At 50.3% G+C, this 12987-nt stretch overlaps 1 protein-coding gene across 3 annotated transcripts in view; it reads right to left on the reverse strand.

Annotated features, from left to right (window-relative positions):
• ptpdc1a (protein tyrosine phosphatase domain containing 1a) overlaps window positions 1-12987 on the reverse strand; it is a 90866-nt gene that overhangs the window by 31806 nt on the left and 46073 nt on the right. For all 3 annotated transcript variants that reach the window (XM_064967375.1, XM_064967374.1, XM_064967373.1), the window contains 2 exons: window positions 12119-12237; window positions 3119-3256 (listed from right to left, as the gene is read on the reverse strand). In XM_064967375.1, coding sequence (XP_064823447.1) covers window positions 3119-3256; window positions 12119-12237 — 257 coding nt within the window. The remainder of the gene's footprint in view (window positions 1-3118; window positions 3257-12118; window positions 12238-12987) is intronic.

Below are 12987 nucleotides of genomic sequence, written 5' to 3' on the forward strand. Positions count from 1 at the left end.
CAGCCCATTATAACGTTCCCCTGTCCTCCCCAGTCCATTATAACATAACCTGTCCTCCACAGTCCATTATAACATAACCTGTCCTCCACAGCCCATTATAACATAACCTGTCCTCCCCAGTCCATTATAACATACCCTGTCCTCCCCAGCCCATTATAACGTACCCTGTCCTCCCCAGTCCATTATAACATAACCTGTCCTCCACAGTCCATTATAACATAACCTGTCCTCCACAGCCCATTATAACGTTCCCCTGTCCTCCCCAGTCCATTATAACGTTCCCCTGTCCTCCCCAGCCCATTATAACGTACCCTGTCCTCCCCAGTCCATTATAACATAACCTGTCCTCCACAGTCCATTATAACATAACCTGTCCTCCCCAGTCCATTATAACATAACCTGTCCTCCCCAGTCCATTATAACGTTCCCCTGTCCTCCCCAGCCCATTATAACGTACCCTGTCCTCCCCAGTCCATTATAACATAACCTGTCCTCCCCAGTCCATTATAACGTTCCCCTGTCCTCCCCAGCCCATTATAACGTACCCTGTCCTCCCCAGTCCATTATAACATAACCTGTCCTCCCCAGTCCATTATAACGTTCCCCTGTCCTCCCCAGCCCATTATAACATAACCTGTCCTCCCCAGTCCATTATAACATAACCTGTCCTCCACAGTCCATTATAACATAACCTGTCCTCCCCAGTCCATTATAACATAACCTGTCCGCCACAGTCCATTATAACGTACCCTGTCCTCCCCAGTCCATTATAACATAACCTGTCCTCCCCAGCCCATTATAACGTACCCTGTCCTCACCAGTCCATTATAACGTACCCTGTCCTCACCAGTCCATTATAACATAACCTGTCCTCCCCAGCCCATTATAACATAACCTGTCCTCCCCAGTCCATTATAACATAACCTGTCCTCCACAGTCCATTATAACATAACCTGTCCTCCCCAGTCCATTATAACGTACCCTGTCCTCCCCAGCCCATTATAACATAACCTGTCCTCCCCAGCCCATTATAACATAACCTGTCCTCCCCAGTCCATTATAACATAACCTGTCCTCCCCAGTCCATTATAACGTTCCCCTGTCCCCCCAGCCCATTATAACATAACCTGTCCTCCCCAGTCCATTATAACATAACCTGTCCTCCCCAGTCCATTATAACATAACCTGTCCTCCCCAGCCCATTATAACATAACCTGTCCTCCACAGTCCATTATAACATAACCTGTCCTCCCCAGTCCATTATAACATAACCTGTCCTCCCCAGTCCATTATAACGTTCCCCTGTCCTCCCCAGCCCATTATAACATAACCTGTCCTCCCCAGTCCATTATAACATAACCTGTCCTCCACAGTCCATTATAACATAACCTGTCCTCCCCAGTCCATTATAACATAACCTGTCCTCCCCAGTCCATTATAACGTTCCCCTGTCCTCCCCAGCCCATTATAACGTACCCTGTCCTCCCCAGTCCATTATAACATAACCTGTCCTCCACAGTCCATTATAACATAACCTGTCCTCCCCAGTCCATTATAACATAACCTGTCCTCCCCAGTCCATTATAACGTTCCCCTGTCCTCCCCAGCCCATTATAACGTACCCTGTCCTCCCCAGTCCATTATAACATAACCTGTCCTCCCCAGTCCATTATAACGTTCCCCTGTCCTCCCCAGCCCATTATAACATAACCTGTCCTCCCCAGTCCATTATAACATAACCTGTCCTCCACAGTCAAATTATAACATAACCTGTCCTCCCCAGTCCATTATAACATAACCTGTCCGCCCCAGTCCATTATAACGTACCCTGTCCTCCCCAGTCCATTATAACATAACCTGTCCTCCCCAGCCCATTATAACGTACCCTGTCCTCACCAGTCCATTATAACGTACCCTGTCCTCACCAGTCCATTATAACATAACCTGTCCTCCCCAGCCCATTATAACATAACCTGTCCTCCCCAGTCCATTATAACATAACCTGTCCTCCACAGTCCATTATAACATAACCTGTCCTCCCCAGTCCATTATAACGTACCCTGTCCTCCCCAGCCCATTATAACGTACCCTGTCCTCCCCAGCCCATTATAACATAACCTGTCCTCCCCAGTCCATTATAACATAACCTGTCCTCCCCAGTCCATTATAACGTTCCCCTGTCCTCCCCAGCCCATTATAACATAACCTGTCCTCCCCAGTCCATTATAACGTTCCCCTGTCCTCCCCAGCCCATTATAACATAACCTGTCCTCCCCAGTCCATTATAACATAACCTGTCCTCCCCAGTCCATTATAACATAACCTGTCCTCCCCAGCCCATTATAACATAACCTGTCCTCCACAGTCCATTATAACATAACCTGTCCTCCCCAGTCCATTATAACGTACCCTGTCCTCCCCAGCCCATTATAACGTACCCTGTCCTCCACAGTCCATTATAACATAACCTGTCCTCCCCAGTCCATTATAACGTACCCTGTCCTCCCCAGCCCATTATAACGTACCCTGTCCTCCCCAGCCCATTATAACATAACCTGTCCTCCACAGTCCATTATAACATAACCTGTCCTCCCCAGTCCATTATAACATAACCTGTCCTCCCCAGCCCATTATAACATAACCTGTCCTCCACAGTCCATTATAACATAACCTGTCCTCCCCAGTCCATTATAACGTACCCTGTCCTCCCCAGCCCATTATAACGTACCCTGTCCTCCCCAGCCCATTATAACATAACCTGTCCTCCCCAGTCCATTATAACATAACCTGTCCTCCACAGTCCATTATAACATAACCTGTCCTCCCCAGTCCATTATAACGTACCCTGTCCTCCCCAGCCCATTATAACGTACCCTGTCCTCCCCAGCCCATTATAACATAACCTGTCCTCCCCAGCCCATTATAACGTACCCTGTCCTCCCCAGTCCATTATAACATAACCTGTCCTCCCCAGCCCATTATAACGTACCCTGTCCTCCCCAGTCCATTATAATGTACACTGTCCTCCCCAGCCCATTATAATGTACCTGTCCTGTACCTGTCCAGCCATGTGACTTTATAGGTTTAGTGATGCTGTGATTGGGTAGATTTGATGTACCTGTTCTCCCTAGGCCGGCGTGACAGTGCACGGCCATCTTTCCCTCCTGGATGGCGAACGACATCACCTTGACCATGTCCAGTATAGTAGTTAGGGACGCCACGCCATAGTCCTTCCAGCCAAAGTTATAGAAATAAACTGGAAACAGAGGAAAGAAAACAGGACTTCTCACAGGCTGAACATGACAGGCATCGCAAAAGACACACTATTCCCTAAATAATAAAACTATTGACCAAAGCGATGCACTATATAGAGAATAGGGTGCCAATTGAGACGCAGTAAGAACATGAACTACAATCTACCCCAATGATGTGTTATACATTGTTACAAAGAAGGTCCAGAAGTATACAGAATGGTGTCGTCTGCGTAGAGGTGGATCAGAGAATCACCAGCAGCAAGAGCGGTGATGTGTTATACATTGTTAAAAAGGCCTGATTCAACCTGAAGAATGATGTTCACAGTGTTCCGAATGTCAAGGGAGCATCCGAGCAGTATACACTACCACAGACTCACAGTACCGCAGACTCACAGTACCGCAGACTCACACTACCACAGACTCACAGTACCGCAGACTCACAGTACCGCAGACTCACACTACCACAGACTCACACTACCACAGACTCACAGTACCGCAGACTCACAGTACCGCAGACTCACACTACCACAGACTCACAGTACCGCAGACTCACAGTACCGCAGACTCACAGTACCGCAGACTCACAGTACCGCAGACTCACAGTACCGCAGACTCACACTACCACAGACTCACAGTACCGCAGACTCACAGTACCGCAGACTCACACTACCACAGACTCACAGTACCGCAGACTCACAGTACCGCAGACTCACAGTACCGCAGACTCACACTACCACAGACTCACAGTACCGCAGACTCACAGTACCGCAGACTCACAGTACCGCAGACTCACACTACCACAGACTCACAGTACCGCAGACTCACAGTACCGCAGACTCACAGTACCGCAGACTCACACTACCACAGACTCACAGTACCGCAGACTCACAGTACCGCAGACTCACAGTACAGCAGACTAGCAGTACCGCAGACTCACAGTACCGCAGACTCACAGTACCGCAGACTCACACTACCACAGACTCACAGTACCGCAGACTCACAGTACCGCAGACTCACAGTACAGCAGACTAGCAGTACCGCAGACTCACAGTACCGCAGACTCACAGTACAGCAGACTCACACTACAGCAGACTCACAGTACTGCAGACTCACACTACAGCAGACTCACAGTACCGCAGACTCACAGTACCGCAGACTCACAGTACCGCAGACTCACACTACAGCAGACTCACAGTACCGCAGACTCACAGTACCGCAGACTCACAGTACCGCAGACTCACAGTACCGCAGACTCACAGTACCGCAGACTCACACTACAGCAGACTCACAGTACCTCAGACTCACAGTACCGCAGACTCACAGTACCGCAGACTCACAGTACCGCAGACTCACAGTACCGCAGACTCACAGTACCGCAGACTCACAGTACCGCAGACTCACACTACAGCAGACTCACAGTACCGCAGACTCACAGTACCGCAGACTCACAGTACCGCAGACTCACAGTACCGCAGACTCACAGTACAGCAGACTCACAGTACCGCAGACTCACAGTACAGCAGACTCACACTACAGCAGACTCACAGTACCGCAGACTCACAGTACCGCAGACTCACAGTACCGCAGACTCACAGTACCGCAGACTAGCAGTACAGCAGACTCACAGTACCGCAGACTCACACTACAGCAGACTCACAGTACCGCAGACTCACAGTACCGCAGACTCACAGTACCGCAGACTAGCAGTACAGCAGACTCACAGTACAGCAGACTCACACTACAGCAGACTCACAGTACAGCAGACTAGCAGTACCACAGACTAGCAGTTCAGCAGACTCACACTACAGCAGACTAGCAGTACAGCAGACTCACAGTACCGCAGACTCACAGTACCGCAGACTAGCAGTTCAGCAGACTCACACTACAGCAGACTAGCAGTACCGCAGACTCACACTACCACAGACTCACAGTACCGCAGACTCACAGTACCGCAGACTCACAGTACAGCAGACTAGCAGTACCGCAGACTCACAGTACCGCAGACTCACAGTACCGCAGACTCACACTACCACAGACTCACAGTACCGCAGACTCACAGTACCGCAGACTCACAGTACAGCAGACTCACACTACAGCAGACTCACAGTACTGCAGACTCACACTACAGCAGACTCACAGTACCGCAGACTCACAGTACCGCAGACTCACAGTACCGCAGACTCACACTACAGCAGACTCACAGTACCGCAGACTCACAGTACCGCAGACTCACAGTACCGCAGACTCACAGTACCGCAGACTCACAGTACCGCAGACTCACACTACAGCAGACTCACAGTACCTCAGACTCACAGTACCGCAGACTCACAGTACCGCAGACTCACAGTACCGCAGACTCACAGTACCGCAGACTCACAGTACCGCAGACTCACAGTACCGCAGACTCACACTACAGCAGACTCACAGTACCGCAGACTCACAGTACCGCAGACTCACAGTACCGCAGACTCACAGTACCGCAGACTCACAGTACAGCAGACTCACAGTACCGCAGACTCACAGTACAGCAGACTCACACTACAGCAGACTCACAGTACCGCAGACTCACAGTACCGCAGACTCACAGTACCGCAGACTCACAGTACCGCAGACTAGCAGTACAGCAGACTCACAGTACCGCAGACTCACACTACAGCAGACTCACAGTACCGCAGACTCACAGTACCGCAGACTCACAGTACCGCAGACTAGCAGTACAGCAGACTCACAGTACAGCAGACTCACACTACAGCAGACTCACAGTACAGCAGACTAGCAGTACCACAGACTAGCAGTTCAGCAGACTCACACTACAGCAGACTAGCAGTACAGCAGACTCACAGTACCGCAGACTCACAGTACCGCAGACTAGCAGTTCAGCAGACTCACACTACAGCAGACTAGCAATACCGCAGACTCACAGTACCGCAGACTCACAGTACCGCAGACTCACAGTACCGCAGACTCACACTACAGCAGACTAGCAGTACCGCAGACTCACAGTACCGCAGACTCACAGTACCGCAGACTCACAGTACCGCAGACTAGCAGTACCTCAGACTCACAGTACCGCAGACTCACAGTACCACAGACTCACAGTACCGCAGACTCACAGTACCGCAGACTCACACTACCACAGACTCACAGTACCGCAGACTCACAGTACCGCAGACTCACAGTACAGCAGACTCACAGTACCGCAGACTCACAGTACCGCAGACTCACAGTACAGCAGACTCACACTACAGCAGACTAGCAGTACCACAGACTAGCAGTTCAGCAGACTCACACTACAGCAGACTCACAGTACCGCAGACTCACAGTACCGCAGACTCACAGTACCGCAGACTCACACTACAGCAGACTCACAGTACCGCAGACTCACAGTACCGCAGACTCACAGTACCGCAGACTCACACTACAGCAGACTCACAGTACCGCAGACTCACAGTACCGCAGACTCACAGTACCGCAGACTCACAGTACAGCAGACTCACAGTACCGCAGACTCACAGTACCGCAGACTCACAGTACCGCAGACTCACACTACAGCAGACTCACACTACAGCAGACTCACAGTACCGCAGACTCACAGTACCGCAGACTCACAGTACTGCAGACTCACAGTACTGCAGACTCACACTACAGCAGACTCACACTACAGCAGACTCACAGTACCGCAGACTAGCAGTACCACAGACTAGCAGTTCAGCAGACTCACACTACAGCAGACTCACAGTACCGCAGACTAGCAGTACAGCAGACTCACAGTACCGCAGACTCACAGTACCGCAGACTCACAGTACCGCAGACTAGCAGTACCGCAGACTCACAGTACCGCAGACTCACAGTACCGCAGACTAGCAGTACCACAGACTAGCAGTTCAGCAGACTCACACTACAGCAGACTCACAGTACCGCAGACTCACAGTACCACAGACTCACAGTACCGCAGACTCACAGTACCTCAGACTCACAGTACCGCAGACTCACACTACAGCAGACTCACACTACCGCAGACTCACACTACAGCAGACTCACACTACAGCAGACTCACAGTACCACAGACTCACAGTACCGCAGACTCACAGTACCTCAGACTCACAGTACCGCAGACTCACACTACCGCAGACTCACACTACAGCAGACTCACAGTACAGCAGACTAGCAGTACCACAGACTAGCAGTTCAGCAGACTCACACTACAGCAGACTCACAGTACCGCAGACTCACAGTACCGCAGACTCACAGTACAGCAGACTCACACTACAGCAGACTCACACTACCGCAGACTCACAGTACCGCAGACTCACAGTACCGCAGACTCACAGTACAGCAGACTCACAGTACCGCAGACTCACAGTACCGCAGACTCACAGTACCGCAGACTCACACTACAGCAGACTCACACTACAGCAGACTCACAGTACCGCAGACTCACAGTACCGCAGACTAGCAGTACCGCAGACTCACAGTACCGCAGACTCACACTACAGCAGACTAGCAGTTCAGCAGACTCACAGTACCTCAGACTCACAGTACCGCAGACTCACAGTACCACAGACTCACAGTACCGCAGACTCACAGTTTCGCAGACTCACAGTACCGCAGACTCACAGTACCGCAGACTCACAGTACCGCAGACTCACAGTACCGCAGACTCACACTACAGCAGACTCACAGTACCGCAGACTCACAGTACCGCAGACTAGCAGTACAGCAGACTAACAGTACCGCAGACTCACAGTACCGCAGACTAGCAGTACAGCAGACTCACACTACAGCAGACTAGCAGTACCACAGACTAGCAGTTCAGCAGACTCACACTACAGCAGACACACAGTACCGCAGACTCACAGTACCTCAGACTCACAGTACCGCAGACTCACAGTACCGCAGACTCACAGTACCGCAGACTCACACTACAGCAGACTCACAGTACCTCAGACTCACAGTACCGCAGACTCACAGTACCGCAGACTCACAGTACCGCAGACTCACAGTACCGCAGACTCACAGTACCGCAGAGTCACAGTACCGCAGACTCACAGTACCACAGACTCACACTACAGCAGACTCACAGTACCGCAGACTCACAGTACCGCAGACTCACAGTACCGCAGACTCACAGTACAGCAGACTCACAGTACCGCAGACTCACAGTACCGCAGACTCACAGTACCGCAGACTCACACTACAGCAGACTCACACTACAGCAGACTCACAGTACCGCAGACTCACAGTACCGCAGACTCACAGTACCGCAGACTCACAGTACCGCAGACTAGCAGTACCGCAGACTCACACTACAGCAGACTCACAGTACCGCAGACTCACACTACAGCAGACTCACAGTACAGCAGACTAACAGTACCGCACACTCACAGTACCGCAGACTAGCAGTACCGCAGACTAGCAGTACCGCAGACTCACAGTACCGCAGACTCACAGTACCGCAGACTCACACTACCGCAGACTCACAGTACCGCAGACTCACAGTACCGCAGACTCACACTACAGCAGACTCACAGTACCACAGACTCACAGTACCGCAGACTCACACTACAGCAGACTCACAGTACCGCAGACTCACACTACAGCAGACTCACAGTACCGCAGACTCACAGTACCGCAGACTCACAGTACCGCAGACTCACAGTACCGCAGACTAGCAGTACCGCAGACTCACACTACAGCAGACTCACAGTACCGCAGACTCACACTACAGCAGACTCACAGTACAGCAGACTAACAGTACCGCACACTCACAGTACCGCAGACTAGCAGTACCGCAGACTAGCAGTACCGCAGACTCACAGTACCGCAGACTCACAGTACCGCAGACTCACACTACCGCAGACTCACAGTACCGCAGACTCACAGTACCGCAGACTCACACTACAGCAGACTCACAGTACCACAGACTCACAGTACCGCAGACTCACACTACAGCAGACTCACAGTACCGCAGACTCACAGTACCGCAGACTAGCAGTACCGCAGACTCACACTACAGCAGACTCACAGTACCGCAGACTCACAGTACCGCAGACTAGCAGTACCGCAGACTCACAGTACCGCAGACTCACAGTACCGCAGACTCACAGTACCGCAGACTCACACTACAGCAGACTCACAGTACCACAGACTCACAGTACCGCAGACTCACACTACAGCAGACTCACAGTACCGCAGACTCACAGTACCGCAGACTAGCAGTACCGCAGACTCACACTACAGCAGACTCACAGTACCGCAGACTAGCAGTACCGCAGACTCACACTACAGCAGACTCACAGTACCGCAGACTCACAGTACCGCAGACTCACAGTACAGCAGACTAGCAGTACCACAGACTAGCAGTTCAGCAGACTCACACTACAGCAGACTCACAGTACCGCAGACTCACAGTACCGCAGACTAGCAGTACAGCAGACTCACAGTACAGCAGACTAGCAGTACCACAGACTAGCAGTTCAGCAGACTCACACTACAGCAGACTCACAGTACCGCAGACTCACAGTACCGCAGACTCACACTACAGCAGACTCACAGTACCACAGACTTACAGTACAGCAGACTCACACTACAGCAGACTCACAGTACCAGACTCACAGTACCGCAGACTCACAGTACCGCAGACTCACAGTACCGCAGACTCACAGTACTGCAGACTCACAGTACCACAGACTCACAGTACCGCAGACTCACAGTACCGCAGACTCACAGTACTGCAGACTCACAGTACAGCAGACTCACAGTACCGCAGACTCACAGTACAGCAGACTAACAGTACCGCAGACTCACAGTACTGCAGACTCACAGTACCACAGACTCACAGTACAGCAGACTAGCAGTACAGCAGACTCACAGTACAGCAGACTCACACTACAGCAGACTCACACTACAGCAGACTCACAGTACCGCAGACTAGCAGTACAGCAGACTCACAGTACCACAGACTAGCAGTTCAGCAGACTCACACTACAGCAGACTCACAGTACCGCAGACTAGCAGTACAGCAGACTCACAGTACCGCAGACTAGCAGTACAGCAGACTCACAGTACCACAGACTAGCAGTTCAGCAGACTCACACTACAGCAGACTCACACTACAGCAGACTCACAGTACCGCAGACTAGCAGTACCGCAGACTAGCAGTACCGCAGACTCACAGTACCACAGACTAGCAGTTCAGCAGACTCACAGTACCGCAGACTCACACTACAGCAGACTCACAGTACCGCAGACTAGCAGTACAGCAGACTCACACTACAGCAGACTCACAGTACAACAGACTCTGTGAATCATTTATTTGGGCTGCAGTCTGAGGTGCAGTTAACTCTAATCAATCTACACACAACACCCCATAACAACAAAGCAAAAACAGGCTTTTTAGAAATTTGTACAAAAAAAAAACAGAAATACCTGATTTCCATAAGTATTCAGACCCTTTGCTATGAGACTCGAAATTGAGCTCAGGTGCATCCTGTTTACATTGATCATCCTTGAGATGTTTCTGCAACTTGATTGGAATCCACCTCTGGTCAATTCAATTGATTGGACATGATTTGGAAAGGCACACACCTGTCTATATAAGGTCCCATAGTTGACAGGGCATGTCAGAGCAAAAACCAAGCCGTGAGGTCAAAGGAATTGTCTGTAAAGCTCCAAGACAGGATTGTGTCGAGGAACAGATCTGGGGAAGGGTACCAAAAATGTATGCAGCATTGAAGGTCCCCAAGAACACAGTGGCCTCCATCATTCTTAAATGGAAGAAGTTTGGAACCAACAAGACTCTTCCTAGAGCTGGCCGCCCGGCCAAACTGAGCAATCAGGGGAGAAGGGCCTTGGTCAGGAAGGTGACCAAGAACTCAATGGTCACTCTGACAGAGCTGCAGAGTTTCTCTGTGGAGATGGGAGAACCTTTCATAAGGACAACCATCTCTACAGAACTCCACCAATCAGGACTTTATGGTAGTGGACAGTCAGAAGCCACTCCTCAGTAAAAGGCACATGACAGTCCGCTTGGTGTTTACCAAAAGGACTCTCAGACCATGAGGAACAAGATTCTCTGGTCTAATGAAACCAAGATTGAACTCTTTGTCCTGAATGTCAAGCGTCACGTCTGGAGGAAACCTGGCACTATGAACAGACAAAGTACAGAGAGATCCTTGATGAAAACCTGCTTCAGAGCGCTCAGGACCTCAGACTGGGGTGAAGGTTCACCTTCCAACAGGACAACAACCCTAAGCACACAGCCAAGACAACGCAAGAGTGGCTTCGGGACAAGTCTCAACGTCCTTGAGTGGCCCAGGCAGAGTCCGGACTTGAACCCGATCAAACATCTCTGGAGAGACCTGAAAATAGCTTTGCAGCAACACTCCCCAACCAACCCGAGAGGATCTGCAGAGAAGAATGTGATCAACTCCCCAAATACAGGTGTGCCAAGCTTGCAGCTTCATAACCAAGAAGAGTTGAGGCTGTAATCGCTGCCAAAGTTGCTTCAACAAAGTACTGAGTAAAGGGAATAAATACTTACATAAATGTGGTATTTCAGTTTTTTCTATATAAATTAGCAAAAATGTCTAAAAACCTGTTTTTGGTTTGTCATAACGGGGTATTGTGTGTCGATTTAATCAATTTTAGAATAAGGCTGTAATGTAACAAAATGTGGAAAACGTCAAGGGGTCTGAATACTTTCCTAAAGCGCTGTGTAGACATATGGAATGGAATGTTTACTGTTCATTTTTTATTCTTTATTTAAATGTAGTATCTATTTCAATTGCTTTGGCTATGTAAACATGTTTCCCATGCCAATAAAGCCCTTTGAATTGAATTGATTCAGAGGTAGAGATACTCACTGCCAGCCTCCATGAACACCTCAGGTCTGTAGGTGAATCCAGAGGCGTGTTCCAGAGGGTTGCCACAGCTGGCGTGTTCCCCGGGACGCTGCAGGTTGATCACCGTACGAAGGCCACATCTGGAGGGAACATGTTGCCAGTTATCAACACCACCAATAGGCCTGCACATCACACCTGAGACCACCAGGAGAACACGAGTTGTCACTAGCTATTAGCACCACCATGAGACCACTAGCTGTCACTAGCTATTAGCACCACCATGAGACATTTACATTTTACATTTAAGTCATTTAGCAGACGCTCTTATCCAGAGCGACTTACAAATTGGTGAATTCACCTTCTGACATCCAGTGGAACAGCCACTTTACAATAGTGCATCTAAATCATTAAGGGGGGGGGGGTGGTGAGAAGGATTACTTATCCTATCCTAGGTATTCCTTGAAGAGGTGGGGTTTCAGGTGTTAGACCACTAGCTATTAGCACCACCAGGAGACCACTAGCTGTCACTAGCTATTAGCACCACCAGGAGACCACTAACTATTAGCACCACCAGGACACCACTAGCTGTAACTAGCTATTAGCACCACCAGGAGACCACTAGCTATTAGCACCACCAGGAGACCTCAAGCTGTAACTAGCTATTAGCACCACCAGGAGACCACTAGCTATTAGCACCACCAGGAGACCACTAGCTGTAACTAGCTATTAGCACCACCAGGAGAACACTAGCTGTCACTAGCTATAAGCACCACCAGGAGACCACTAGCTGTCACTAGCTATTAGCACCACCAGGAGACCACTAGCTATTAGCACCACCAGGAGACCTCAAGCTGTCACTAGCTATTAGCACCACCATGAGACCACTAGCT

This window comes from Oncorhynchus masou, chromosome 6 (assembly GCF_036934945.1).
Source record: "Oncorhynchus masou masou isolate Uvic2021 chromosome 6, UVic_Omas_1.1, whole genome shotgun sequence".
Taxonomy (NCBI): Eukaryota; Metazoa; Chordata; class Actinopteri; order Salmoniformes; family Salmonidae; genus Oncorhynchus; species Oncorhynchus masou.